General features: G+C 36.3%; 1 protein-coding gene across 6 annotated transcripts in view; it reads left to right on the forward strand.

Annotated features, from left to right (window-relative positions):
* Positions 1-9,295, forward strand: part of ARHGEF7 (Rho guanine nucleotide exchange factor 7) — a 105,933-nt gene extending 96,638 nt beyond the window's left edge. For all 6 annotated transcript variants that reach the window (XM_052705887.1, XM_052705888.1, XM_052705892.1 and 3 more), the window contains 3 exons: positions 5,224-5,323; positions 5,913-5,967; positions 8,389-9,295. In XM_052705887.1, coding sequence (XP_052561847.1) covers positions 5,224-5,323; positions 5,913-5,967; positions 8,389-8,511 — 278 coding nt within the window. In that variant the 3' untranslated portion in view covers positions 8,512-9,295. The remainder of the gene's footprint in view (positions 1-5,223; positions 5,324-5,912; positions 5,968-8,388) is intronic.
* Positions 9,296-12,222: the final 2,927 nt, after the last annotated feature.

Here is a 12,222-nt window from a genome sequence, read left to right on the forward strand (position 1 = left end):
TCCCTCCCTCCTTAATTATCTTTTTTCATTTTCTGAATTGGTATATTTTCAATAAAAGCACAGTTGAATAATTGGAACAATTTCAAATGTGCTACTGCAGAACCTGTTACCAGAGATACAGTTTATGAATATATTGATTTCTACAATGTTTCTACAACTTTATTCATTTTCAGGATTTAATATCATACATTTTTCTCTGAAAGCAAGTCATCTTGTGTTTCTATTTTTAAAAAAAGTCATATTTGAGTGTTTTAAAGCAAAATAATCATTTAATAGATGTATTAATAGAACAAAATAGTTCTATCAAATGAACAAAATACAAAATCTAGTTCTGTTGAAAGGTCTTTTTTTTTTCTTTTTTTTTTTTGCTGTGACTTAAATTTAGGTTTAGCCCTCTGGTTGCATTTTTATTTGTATTGCTTAATGAAAATGTAGTAAATGTTGTGGGATAACTCTTTAAAATTATTGTCTTTGAAAAATTTGCCACTTCAAATAATATACCTGTCTTTCAAACTCTTCATTCTGTTCTGAAGTGACTAAAGTTTGGGTGTGGAGTTGTATGTTTATTTAAGTCTAATTATTTTCTTTTTATTCATCAAAATGTTTTGCTGTAAGCTGCCTAGATCTGTCATTTGAGTCTTGTGGGTTCTTTCCTAGTTGTGAATTGCTGCTAGTAAAAAAAAAAAAAAAACAAAAACAAACAAACAAACACCATTTTTGTGCTAGACTTTTTTGCTACCTGAAGGTTTCACAAAGAAGTTGTGTATTTTTGCACAAGATATTTAAGGGCAGACTCCCTTTTGACTTCTGACAGATCTATAGCGTGAAGGATTGCCTTTCTTTTCCTCTCAATTCTTTTAATGTCAACACACACAGCTTGGAAGCTTTGACATCAAATGCAGTGAGAAACAGAAGATTATTTTGCAGGTCTGCTTATCCACTTCAGCATCTTGAATGTAACTAATACAGTGAAAAACTGTGTTCTAAATAAGTAATTCTTATTTTCTGTTAAACATTTCCTTCCACAGGGAAATGATGTGTCTGAATACACCCAGTGGCTAACTTGTCTAAAAATTGTGTATGAACATGCATAGGTCGCTCTGAAAGCAATGCCTCCTGTTAATTTCCATGAAAGCTGTAACAGATACAAAGAGCACAATATTATTTGATAGAGCAAATTCTCAGCTACAGAACACTTTTTCAATAACATCACCATCATTAGCTACTCATTTTGCCATCAATGAACAAGAGGCTCTGGGCAATGCATTTAATGGTCTGCATGACTGTCAGGAGCGTGGCTTGTCTTTCATGCTGCTGTCACCATTGCTGCAACGCACTGCTCAGTGCCTCAGGGTGCTCACATCTCACATCCACCATTTGTTGTCCATAAATATTCAGCGCGTGTCTCTGAATGGCAGTTTTTTTCCTGCAGGGAGGAATTCCTTTGCACACCTTTGCCTCTTACGCAGCTCTGTGTCAGGCGCCGTGTGTCACATTGCCCATCTGCTGCCATCTGTTGCAGGGCAACAACGTGTAATGGGGTATTGGTGGGAAGGTTCAACCCCTGCTGCTGAACCACCAACGTCCTCCTCTGACTTTGTGGGCCAACAAATAAGATAGGAGGCATTACTCTTGGGGCTGCCCTTGTATTTGTCTTTCAGTGGCAAGTCAGACTTCTGTCCTCTGAAACTTGAAATAATTTAGATCTATGTAGCTTATGTAGAGAGCTTAGTAAAGTCGGTAGAAAACAGCTATACATCCGTAAATACTATTTCTAATTTTTGACCTTTTATTGTGCATTATTCACCCCCTTCCCCAATCATATTAAGGGTATGAAAAAGTATAAAATTGCAATTCTTTGAAGTTGTGCAGTAAAAACTCGATGGTCTGAAATTCTCAGGGTTTTGTTTGTTTGTTTGTTTTTTAAGTGAACCACCATCACTGCGAATCTAACTTTCTAGCTTAAAGTAGAACCTCATAATCTCTGGGAAGAAGGCAAACTCATAGCATCACTGTGAATGTAAAGTACCCGGGTTGTGCCTTCTGCTCAGAATGGCTAAGTGGAAGAAAGAGCTCTGTTCTCTGACTTATGAGGGGAGCAAGCTTTGAAATGAGGCCTGAATTTAACAGCATAAAGAATGGGAAATGAATACCCGCCTTCATATTGTTATTGGCTTAATGGGTTCATTTATTATTTTTTTTTTTAGACGTGCTGAGAACTGCTTGCTACTGACAGGCCTGCTCTGTGTGTCACGTGTGTGTGTTGCAAAGGCCTCAAGGCCTGGTGGGCTGTATTACTGTTTGCTTGATTCTATTGGTTTAGCAAACTCAATCTCCAATTTAGGGTGCAGTATTGGTAAGAAGCACTGTAACCCTTTTTTTTACCACTCTAGGGCTGGGAAATACTAAATCTGAATCTTTACTTTCTTGCTGGCATCTAAGTGAAGGTTGAATGTCAGTGGTTTCTTATTTTGCCTTTGTCTTAATTATGAAGCACTCAACATGGGATGTCTCATTCTTCTAAGATTCTGGATTTATGAGTTTCCCTACTGAAAAGTTATGGCAGCTTCCTCAGCTTTTATATTTCTCTGATCATGAAGCAGTCATTTGAGTTTGCTGCACATCCCTCTTTCTCCCTTCATTTAACATCTCCACCAAAAAGTAAAACAAAACAAAACCTCTCTAGCAAAGCTTGAGATTTTTTTTTCCCACTATAGTTATTTTTAACCTAGGACTTCTGGTTGAATCATCTCAGGAGATTTAGGAGCATAATTTTTGGTGGTCAGTTGAACCTGCTCTTTTTGCCTGTTTGGCTTGGACTAGGGATTCTTGTGTGCTCAGTATTTAGGATTACTGAAGTTGTGACAACTTCCTGACCTTAGTACAGCTCTGTGCACAGCCTGCAATGTACTCGAATGCAGGTCCCTCTTCAAGTCCTAGAGATGTAGCTTGTAATCCTTTCTGAAGAGAAATAGTTACATGGAGTCCCTGAGAAGCTAGTGGAGGCCGAAGGATTAGTATATGGTATATTGCTGAATACTAGTTACCAAGTAATGCTCTGTTTGAAGTTCATTCGAGATGCAGAGAAGAAATAAGGGCTTTAGGCATAAATGTTACAAAAAAAGCAGGACAATTACATAGCTTCATTTTGCTTTTTGAACTTAACACCTCAAATGGGACCTGACACATCAAACCTGACACTTCTGTGCACTTACTCAGTTGATAACAAGATCCTCCTTTGTTGCAGGATACATGACCTATGTGTTTGTGCCTTTGATAGTTAGCAAGTGCATACGGGGTTTAAAAAAGCAACTTTCTGTTTACATGAGAGCAGTGAAGGTGAGGGTCACACTTGTGATGTCCTGAATTCTGCAGTAGTCGATATTCTGTGGCACAGGAAAGCCAGTGTTCGCATGAGCAGTTTACCTTGTGTAACTGTGTGTATGTGTATTGTGGGTCTCATTGTGTGTATAATGTTGGTGTTGGTTTTATTTTTATGAAGCAGCGTATTCTCAGTAGTATTGTTTATTGTACATGGATGAGGATATGCCAGTGTAGACTTCTACATGCATGTGTATATAACTGCGTGTGTTTACATGCGTGTGTATATAACTGTATTGGATTATAAGGATTGATACAGAGACTCAGCATTTAGTAGTAGCTGGTGCCAACTAATGTCCTCAAGTAACATTTCATTAAATGCAAAATGTTACGTCAAATGAAGCAAACAGGTAACCAATTAATTAAAATAAACATAAAGTGACTTTTTTGCAGCTAAAGATTGATAGTGCAAGCAAACATCCATGAGCCTGATTTGCTGTGCTTGTTTTGTAGATTGCTCCTTCCCTGCAAAATGAGGCAGGTTATTAATTCCAAAGTTTTTGTTCACTTCGCAAGATCAAGAACTTATGGCTTTCAAGGACGAGATTCTGTTCTCAGATGCTCAGTTGTCTTTATTCCATGAAGTTTGACCATCACGTACTGATATGTTTGATCTTTACTTTCAGGTTAAGGAAACTAATTTCTACGTTACAGATGTTTAAACAACAGTCTAATGAGCTTAATATGTGCTGCAAAACTATGTTCTCTGCAAACTCATTGTTTAGAACACGAGACTGCAGCTGTTAGAAAGTCAGGATTTCCCAGTGAGCTTGAATTTCTTTAACTTGATGTGCTGAGGTCAGATGTTTTATCATGAATTTTGAAAGAGAAACACTGTTATCACAAAACAGCTGTTCAGAGGGGGCTGTCTCCTGGAGGCATGTAACTCTGCCGTACCTGTTGAGCTGTGCAAACAGTGCTGGAATGGAGATATTCTTCATTAGTAAAAACTCATTACGGTGAATTGGTAGGCAAGCATACATTGTTAATACTTGTATATTAGTCAAAATATGCAAGAATTTTAATGTCTTATCTATGGTATTTGAATTCTAGACAAATGTTTAGGCAGAAGTTTACAGCCCATCTTTAAAAAATTTGTTGCAGTCTAAATAGTGTTTTTAGAGTACATACTTTATGAATGGATGCACAGCAACTGGATTCTTCTATTATGAGCTACACTGTTAGAATTTGTATGAATTATCTTAATGTTAAAAACTGTAACGATTATAGAAAGTATTCTGAAGATGTTAGAAGGTTTTGACTGTTTGTTAAGCCGTTAAGTACTTCTGAAAGCTTATTTTAAAATATGGTGGCTGTATTACATTTATGTGACTAAAAGATTGTCTTAAAGCATATGTGCATGTTTGTGTCTATGCACATATGCAGTTGTGTTGTTTGTGGTGTTCTGGGGAAAATGTTTTTAACTTTTCTGTCATTGTACCATTTTGGATTTGTATCAGTGTGAGATCAGAATCTGTCCTTGAGGCTTAAATTGCTACTTCTTAATCATAATTATCTTTCTCTGACTCAGCTATGGTGAATTTGTATAGATCTTGCTGATAGTTGACCAGTGCCCTATTCATTGAACTGTGTAGCATCCCCATCAATAATGCAGGGGAGTTATCATCACCAGGATGGAAATGTTAGACTATAGTTTTTAATTGTAAGGCTGTGGTTTCGAATATAAAAACATCAGTAATCTGTGTGTATGAAGGGAAGGGGGGGGAATTGAAAGTGATATACCTTGGTCATGTGGGTGTATTGTGCAATGAATGAAATAATGATTAAAATTCCCCAGTGCTGCTTGCTAGCTTCTCATTTTGTAATCTATTTTTACAACAGGTTCCCGCAAAGAATCAGCTCCCCAAGTCCTGCTTCCAGAAGAAGAGAAAATCATTGTAGAAGAAACTAAAAGTAATGGTCAGACTGTTATAGAAGAGAAGTAAGAGAACATTTAATGAATGATAGATTAAAACCGTAAACTTTGCACTTCTCTTCCTCCTCCCATTTCTTACTGCAATGTGCATGGTATATAAACAGAAGGGGATGTAGGTGCTTGGAGTATGCTGCCAGTCCTTGTGAGTGCAGTTGGCCTTCATTTAAATGCTTGTTGCCCAACTTCTCTGCAAATGGTACTCAGTTTATTCCTTTTATGCCCCGGAATGTTATGCTTCACTTGTAAATAGTTTTTCCAAGTGCTTTAAGATTTCATTATTAAATTGATGTTGTCTTTCTAGTTGGCGTGTGGTGTCATTCTGTTTTCTTTTGTTAAGGTGCATTTTAGAAGTTGAATATCTTCCTGTTAAAGAAAGCTATAATGTAGGAACTACTGTAGGTCAGTATGTGTTTGAGGAGTGTAACCTGTTCAGAGAAGCTGATGGTGGGCCCTTGCTGCTGTTAAAAAATATAAATCAGGATGAGAGAATTTTTAACACAAAGTTGAACAGATTTCACTTAACAGTTTTGTCTAATAGTAGATTTAAACATCATTATGAAAATCATTGTAACAGATGATCTTTTTTTCATTTTAGAAGCCTTGTTGACACAGTATATGCATTAAAGGATGAAGTACAGGAGTTAAGACAGGTTAGTAACTTGCTACATATATAGCAACATGGAGAATGGAAAGATAAGGCTTGTTATTGAAACAAATGCAGGTTGTAAGTTGATTTAGTTCGATAGGAATTAACTCTGATTTTGGACTAAATTCATATCTGAGATTCAATTTTAAAAGTAAGCAACACCAATTTGAGAGATAGCCACCACCTTTTGTGGTTGTCATTAGTAGCCTTTGGGAGGAGCATGATGTATCCTGTGTCTAAGGGGATTTAGTTATGTTTCATTGATTTTTGGATGCTACAACTTTTGAAATGTTTAAAGCATTAAATTTAGCTCTGGTGTATGGCAAGCAAAATAAGTACGTAGAGACTGAAATTGCATTTGCTCTTGATTTTTAATAATATAATTATTTGGATTTAGTTAGGCTTCGATTTACAGTCTTCCAGTAACCTGAACACCTCCTACAAATACTCATTTCAGGAGCTAGAATCCTGTTCTCTGCCTATCATGTGCCTTTTTTAATGAGGTCTAACCTTAGAGGTAGCTTAGTGTGCTTGTTTGTCATGTGGGAAATTGCAGTATATTACGCTTCAGTTGCTAGTATGGAAGTTGCAGCTGATATTCTAAGCATGTTTTATATATCCAAATGAGTTATTGTAAAAATCTTTTATTGACAGGACAAAGCCTGTTTAAACCATATTTATATGCTACTTTACATACTCAGTTCTCAAAACTGGTGAAAAAGAATTGAATTAACCCATTCTCCAATGCGTGAATTTGCAAACTGATCTTAACTGAAACCAGATAAAATCTCCTGTGTTAAAGTAAAATGTGTTTGTATTCAAATTACTTCAATTTTTGAGCTCTAAATGTGTATCTGAATTCTTTGCCCATCTGTAAATATGCCCACTATTTTTAAGGGTGTTATGCCTGTTTCTTGAAACAAGACAGTTGATGTATTTTTGCTGTTTTCAGTCTACATTGAAACATGTATTCTAGGTTTGTAAATTTTGCAGTCTTTTTAGAAATACAGTACAGGTAACATTAATAATTCACTAATATTTCTGTGGCCTGGCTGCTTCTGTACAAAGGGTAGAAGTTCTGCCTCATTGAGGCCGTGCTGATGTCTCTGTGATCCTAAGCAAAAAGTCACCCTCTCTTGAACTTACAGCTTCTTTTTTTTCCTTTTCAAATACACTTTGTAATCTGGCATCTTCCAAGGCCAAGACTTATTAAAGGCCAACTTTGTTTTCTTGTAGTATCAGGGATGTTAGCTTAGAAGACCGTTTTTGGTCTGCTGTTCTGATGTCACCAGGTGGAGAAGTGGCAAAAATGATCTCTGAGCTGGGAAGGTCTTAAATGACCCCAAAGTTCATGCATAAAAGCTGTCTGGGAGTACATGGTGCACTAGTTGGTGTAGGTCCAAGGTTAAACCACAACATAGGATCCTTCTCATAGTGGTTTCCATCAGTTATTCATCACTTGTTCTTAGTAGTACATTCCTGAATTGGCAACAAGTGAAATTGTCTGTACTTACAAGAAAAGGTTGAAATTTCTTGAGTTCTTCAAAAATTTGAGGAGGGAATGTAGGCAACTGCTGATCTTGTTCTGTTTCTTGAAATTTCTGTAAATGACAGCTGATGGGAGTCCAGTGGGACCCCTGGATTGCACACCTGCTTGTGTTAAACACCCGTAGACTCTTTGTCTTGAGGGCTCATCTTCAGTAGGGTTGCTTCTCCACTGTTGTCAGCATCAGCTTGGCCTCTTCTGGATTAACAAATGGAAGAATTGCTGTGTTTCGGTCAGAAACATCCTTACAGTCTTGTTGTTTGTGGTATTTTGGTGCATTAGTGGATATTCTCAGCACTGGTCTTTGGTGAAATTCAGAATCGTCTTAGATTATTGGTATTTGTGTGTGTTAAACTTCGGTCACAAAACACTTCTCAGAGAACATAACAGTTTTTGAGGTGGTACTTTCAACTGTTTGCTTACTAACTGAAGGAAGCTAATATGCATTAAGCTTTCAGATGCTTTTCTAGGATTTTAAAGCTAGGTATAATTACAGGAAGTTCTTAGGGGGATACTTATTCTACTTTGTTGCTCCGTTTCCCTCCTCCATTGACAAGAGACATTCTGCTGCTGTTGGTTAGCTTTGGGCAGAAGAATTCAAGATTACTGGCCATTTGTTACTGGCACTTGCATTATGAAGGACCCTCAGGTCCTTCAAATAAATAGCAAATATTTCAATCTCTGTTTTTAGTTTTGCTATGTGAAGCAGCTGTCACGTGTTAAATTTTATTAAAATTGTACTTGTAAACAGCTAATAACACACTTCTGAATTTGTAATTGATAGTGTGTGTGGTCAGAAAAGATCTTTTCTTAAAATAAAACGAAAAAAAACCCACCAACCCTCAACCCAAAACTAATAGTTCTATCTCTGTTAAACAGGACAACAAAAAGATGAAGAAATCATTAGAAGAAGAACAAAGAGCTCGCAAGGACTTGGAGAAGCTTGTTAGAAAAGTTCTAAAGAACATGAATGATCCATCTTGGGATGAAACCAATTTATAACTATTTTTTTTCTTTCTATTGAAAGACCAGTTGTAAAACTGAGCTGGGAAGCCTTCTGACATTAGTCAGTGTTGCATCAAGAGCACTACAAAACAGGATTTAACTGGATCTGGTGATTTCTTGCTCTGAACATATAGAAACAGTCAAGCCATTCACTGAAGCAATCTGTACACTAGGTGTTGGAGACTGTGGATCCTGAACTCTACTAAACTTAATTTGTTTGCATCTAAATTACCTCATTTTGCAGAAAGTGCAGCATCTGACTAAAAGTCCATGTTTTTCAGTGGCTTTTTAATTAAATATATATATTTTTCTTGTAAATATCTGTAATTTTGAATGCATATGTGGTTGGTATATCAGGGCTGATACGTTGTTTTTTTCCTTCTTGTTCTTACAACGGTCACAAGTGTTAGAAAGGTGGCAGTACTGTCTTAGCTAAGAAGGGTCAGAGTTCTTTGTGGCTAATTATGGATTTGCTCCAAAATGCTCACTCATCACACATGCAAATTTAAAAACTTGTTTTTCCTATTGACCAGTGTATTTAAATCCTTTCCTGTTATTTATCTCTGCACATACGTTTGAAGCAGTTTACAATTGCTTAGAAACAGTATTAAACTACAGGAAATCGTTTATTGGTGGTGGAAACAAAACTTAACGACACTAATGCCCACGATTTATGTTCATGTACTTTCATTTGGCAGACTAATCTCTTGTGCTTTGGCCACCAGAAGACTGATGTACTTGCCTGCTTTTTGACTGTGATTTTTAGGTGTTTATGTACTACTTTTTTGTTGTTGTTGTGCTTAAGCATACAGCTGGCTGGTAATTTAATGGATCATACAGTTTGTTAAAGCAAAAAAAAAAAAAAAAAAATCAATCTAATCCATAATTTTGTGAATAAATTGTTGCTATTTATTTTTTATGGTCACAACAATTAAATTCTAGCTAAGTTTTTTTTTTTTTGTTTTGGTTTTTTTTTTTTCTTTTTTGTTTTTTTTTGGTTTTTTTTGCATAAGGTGCATGGGCCAGAGCAAACTTCACTCAGAGATTTGTTTTTTTTCTCCACTGTTTAAGATTTGGGTTGGAATTCCCAAAGTGTGGATGTAGTCGTTCCTTTCCCACCCTGTTTTCTCAGCATACTGCTGGTTTCTGTCCTGCTAGGAGTTAAATGGAAACAATTTGGAAATACGATTTTTTTTTTCATCGTACTGTAATTCATTTTTTTGCATCATTGGCAGATTGGGAAATGCATATCATGAACATACCTGAACTTTTTTATTCCCTAGTCTGCTAGGTGCAATTACCACAATCTGTTTCTTTCTTTAAAGTAGGAGATGCTACATCACCACAAATGCTGAGCTTCATTTGGAGCACTTAAAATACCCATTCAAGCTCATTGTAAGAGTCCCCTTGATTTCAGCAAACTGTGGGTCACACTGTAGGTGGTACAGCTTTCTCAGGAGGTTTTCTTCACTTGACAGCAGATGTGCAGGTATAGTGCAGACCCAAGTTGCACCTTTTGCCATCTTGATTGTCTGCTGCCCGTTAATTCTCCTTAAGTGTAAGCAAATGTTTATGAAAACTGTAATGAATTGATGCCAAAATGGGTAGGGTGGTAAAAATTATCGTGCATATTGTGAATCTAATGAAAAAATGCTCTTAAAGCTGTTCTTTCTACAAAAAATGTGAATAGCTTTCTCTTTTTTTTAATAGGAAAGAACATTAATGATTACATTACTGCAGAATTCAGTGAGAATGGGTACTTAATCTGAACTACTTGTCTGATTTTAAAAGCTGAATAGATTTGTAGTATTTTCATCTGTGTTCCTCTGATTTCTTCCCTTAGTTCTAAAGGAGCAGACTGGGTAAGAAAACTGGAGAATGTCTGCAATATCTAGTTAAATATACTCACTGAACTTTAGGGTTTCGGCAGTTCTTGATAGCAAAATCTTTTCCTAGCAAAATCTTAGCAGTTGCACAAAAATGTATGCTGGCATTTACAATGATCTTCATCCTTAGAAAATAGTCTTGCTAAAAGCTAAGTGATATTAAGCCCTGCAAATTCATGGCTAATTGGCTAAATTTAGGGTCGAGAATGACATAATTAAAATTTTGCTAACACTTCTACTTCTGACATCAAGGCCGTTCTCAGATTGAGTTTTAACTTTCAATTGTGCATATGTGAAAGGACATTCCAGAGGAAGTATAAAAGGAGAACATGAATCTTAGCAGTATTTAGCAAATTTTAACTCAGGAACAACTTGGATCATAACACGACTTTGTTTTACATCGTATTGTAAAGAGTAGCATTGCTGTGTAAATTTGCTGACACGTAGTACCTGTGATTAAGATAATTTCTGACAGTACCCCTATACTGATATCTAATGAACATGCCTTAAACACTGGGATCAAGCAGTTGTTAAATACGACCAGAACTTGGGGACTGATTTTATTTGAGGTGGATTGGGATGATGAATTTTTTACAAAAAAAAAAAAAAGAAAAGAAAAGAAAAAGAAATAAAAGAAAAAAAAAAAAAAGAAAAAAAGGTTAAAAAACAAACAAAAAAAACAACCAACCCAAACCCACCTAATGTTATATGTAGCTCTTGTCCTTAGCTCTAGCACAGAGAGCGAGATTCAGGCTTTTGGGAACCAAGGAATATCTGAACGTTTTTCTTTTACAATTTGTTATACTGTACATAGAGTGTAAATTTCACCATGGACCTTCTGAATTGTTGGAAACTTTATATAAGCATGGATAAAAGGGGCACTGTTTATTTAACCTATTGAAGGGTTATTTCTTTGCTCTCATCATTTAGGGATGAGGAGATGAAGCCATTTCTTATCCTGTAGATGTGAAGCACTTTCAGTTCTGAACTGTCCAAAATGTAGCATAACATTTCTCTGTACTTATTGATGTATGCGTGTTTGTCTCACCATGTCATGGCATCTTAAAGATTAAACAACTGACTGCCTTTGTATAAACTTTCTTAATGCCAATTATTTAGTGCATTTAGGGTGTCTGTTTACAGTATCTGTGGAGAAGTCAAGTTTAGCTTAGACATCACGATAATATCCTGGTATCGACTACTAAAGTGTTCATGCTACACTGTTGTAATTAAACCATGGTTTTCCCCCTACCTAATGAAGTGTTACATTTAATCTAGCGCGTGGCTTATGAGGTTAAGAAGGAATACCTGTTGGTTTTGTTCTTTTCAAATTACTTTTCATAAGAAATAACTCTGCTGTTTAGTAGCTGGAATACTGTCTTGAAAGGGCCTTTTCATCATCTTTTATACCAGCAAATCAATGCCTTGAAAACAAAACCAAGCAACAGTTGTTGAGAGGGGTGTGAGCCATTTGCTTAAAGAAAGTGTCAGTCTTTCAAAAAGACATTTGAAGAGGTTAATAACTGAGCTTAGATTTGTGAAATAAAACATCTGTTTCAGGTCAGTTCAAGGAGGTATTCTTAGAGAATAAGAAGAGGACTTGAAGTGGAGCATTGTACAACTTCTCTTCGAAGAAAACTTTTTCTGCTCTTCTCTTGGTTCATCATTGTAGAAGTAGAAGGTTGTTTGTTTAGTGACAATTTGAAATCCACATTTACTTTCCTTACCGTGTTGTTCCTCCCACCATCCCCTTTCTGTGTGTCTTTTGGGTTGGCCTTACTTTGTTCCCACATCTCCACTCAGTCACTCTTATGTTCCTCAT

The sequence above is a fragment of the Tympanuchus pallidicinctus genome, unplaced genomic scaffold (genome assembly GCF_026119805.1).
Source record: "Tympanuchus pallidicinctus isolate F22 unplaced genomic scaffold, pur_lepc_1.0 scaffold6, whole genome shotgun sequence".
Classification (NCBI taxonomy): domain Eukaryota; kingdom Metazoa; phylum Chordata; class Aves; order Galliformes; family Phasianidae; genus Tympanuchus; species Tympanuchus pallidicinctus.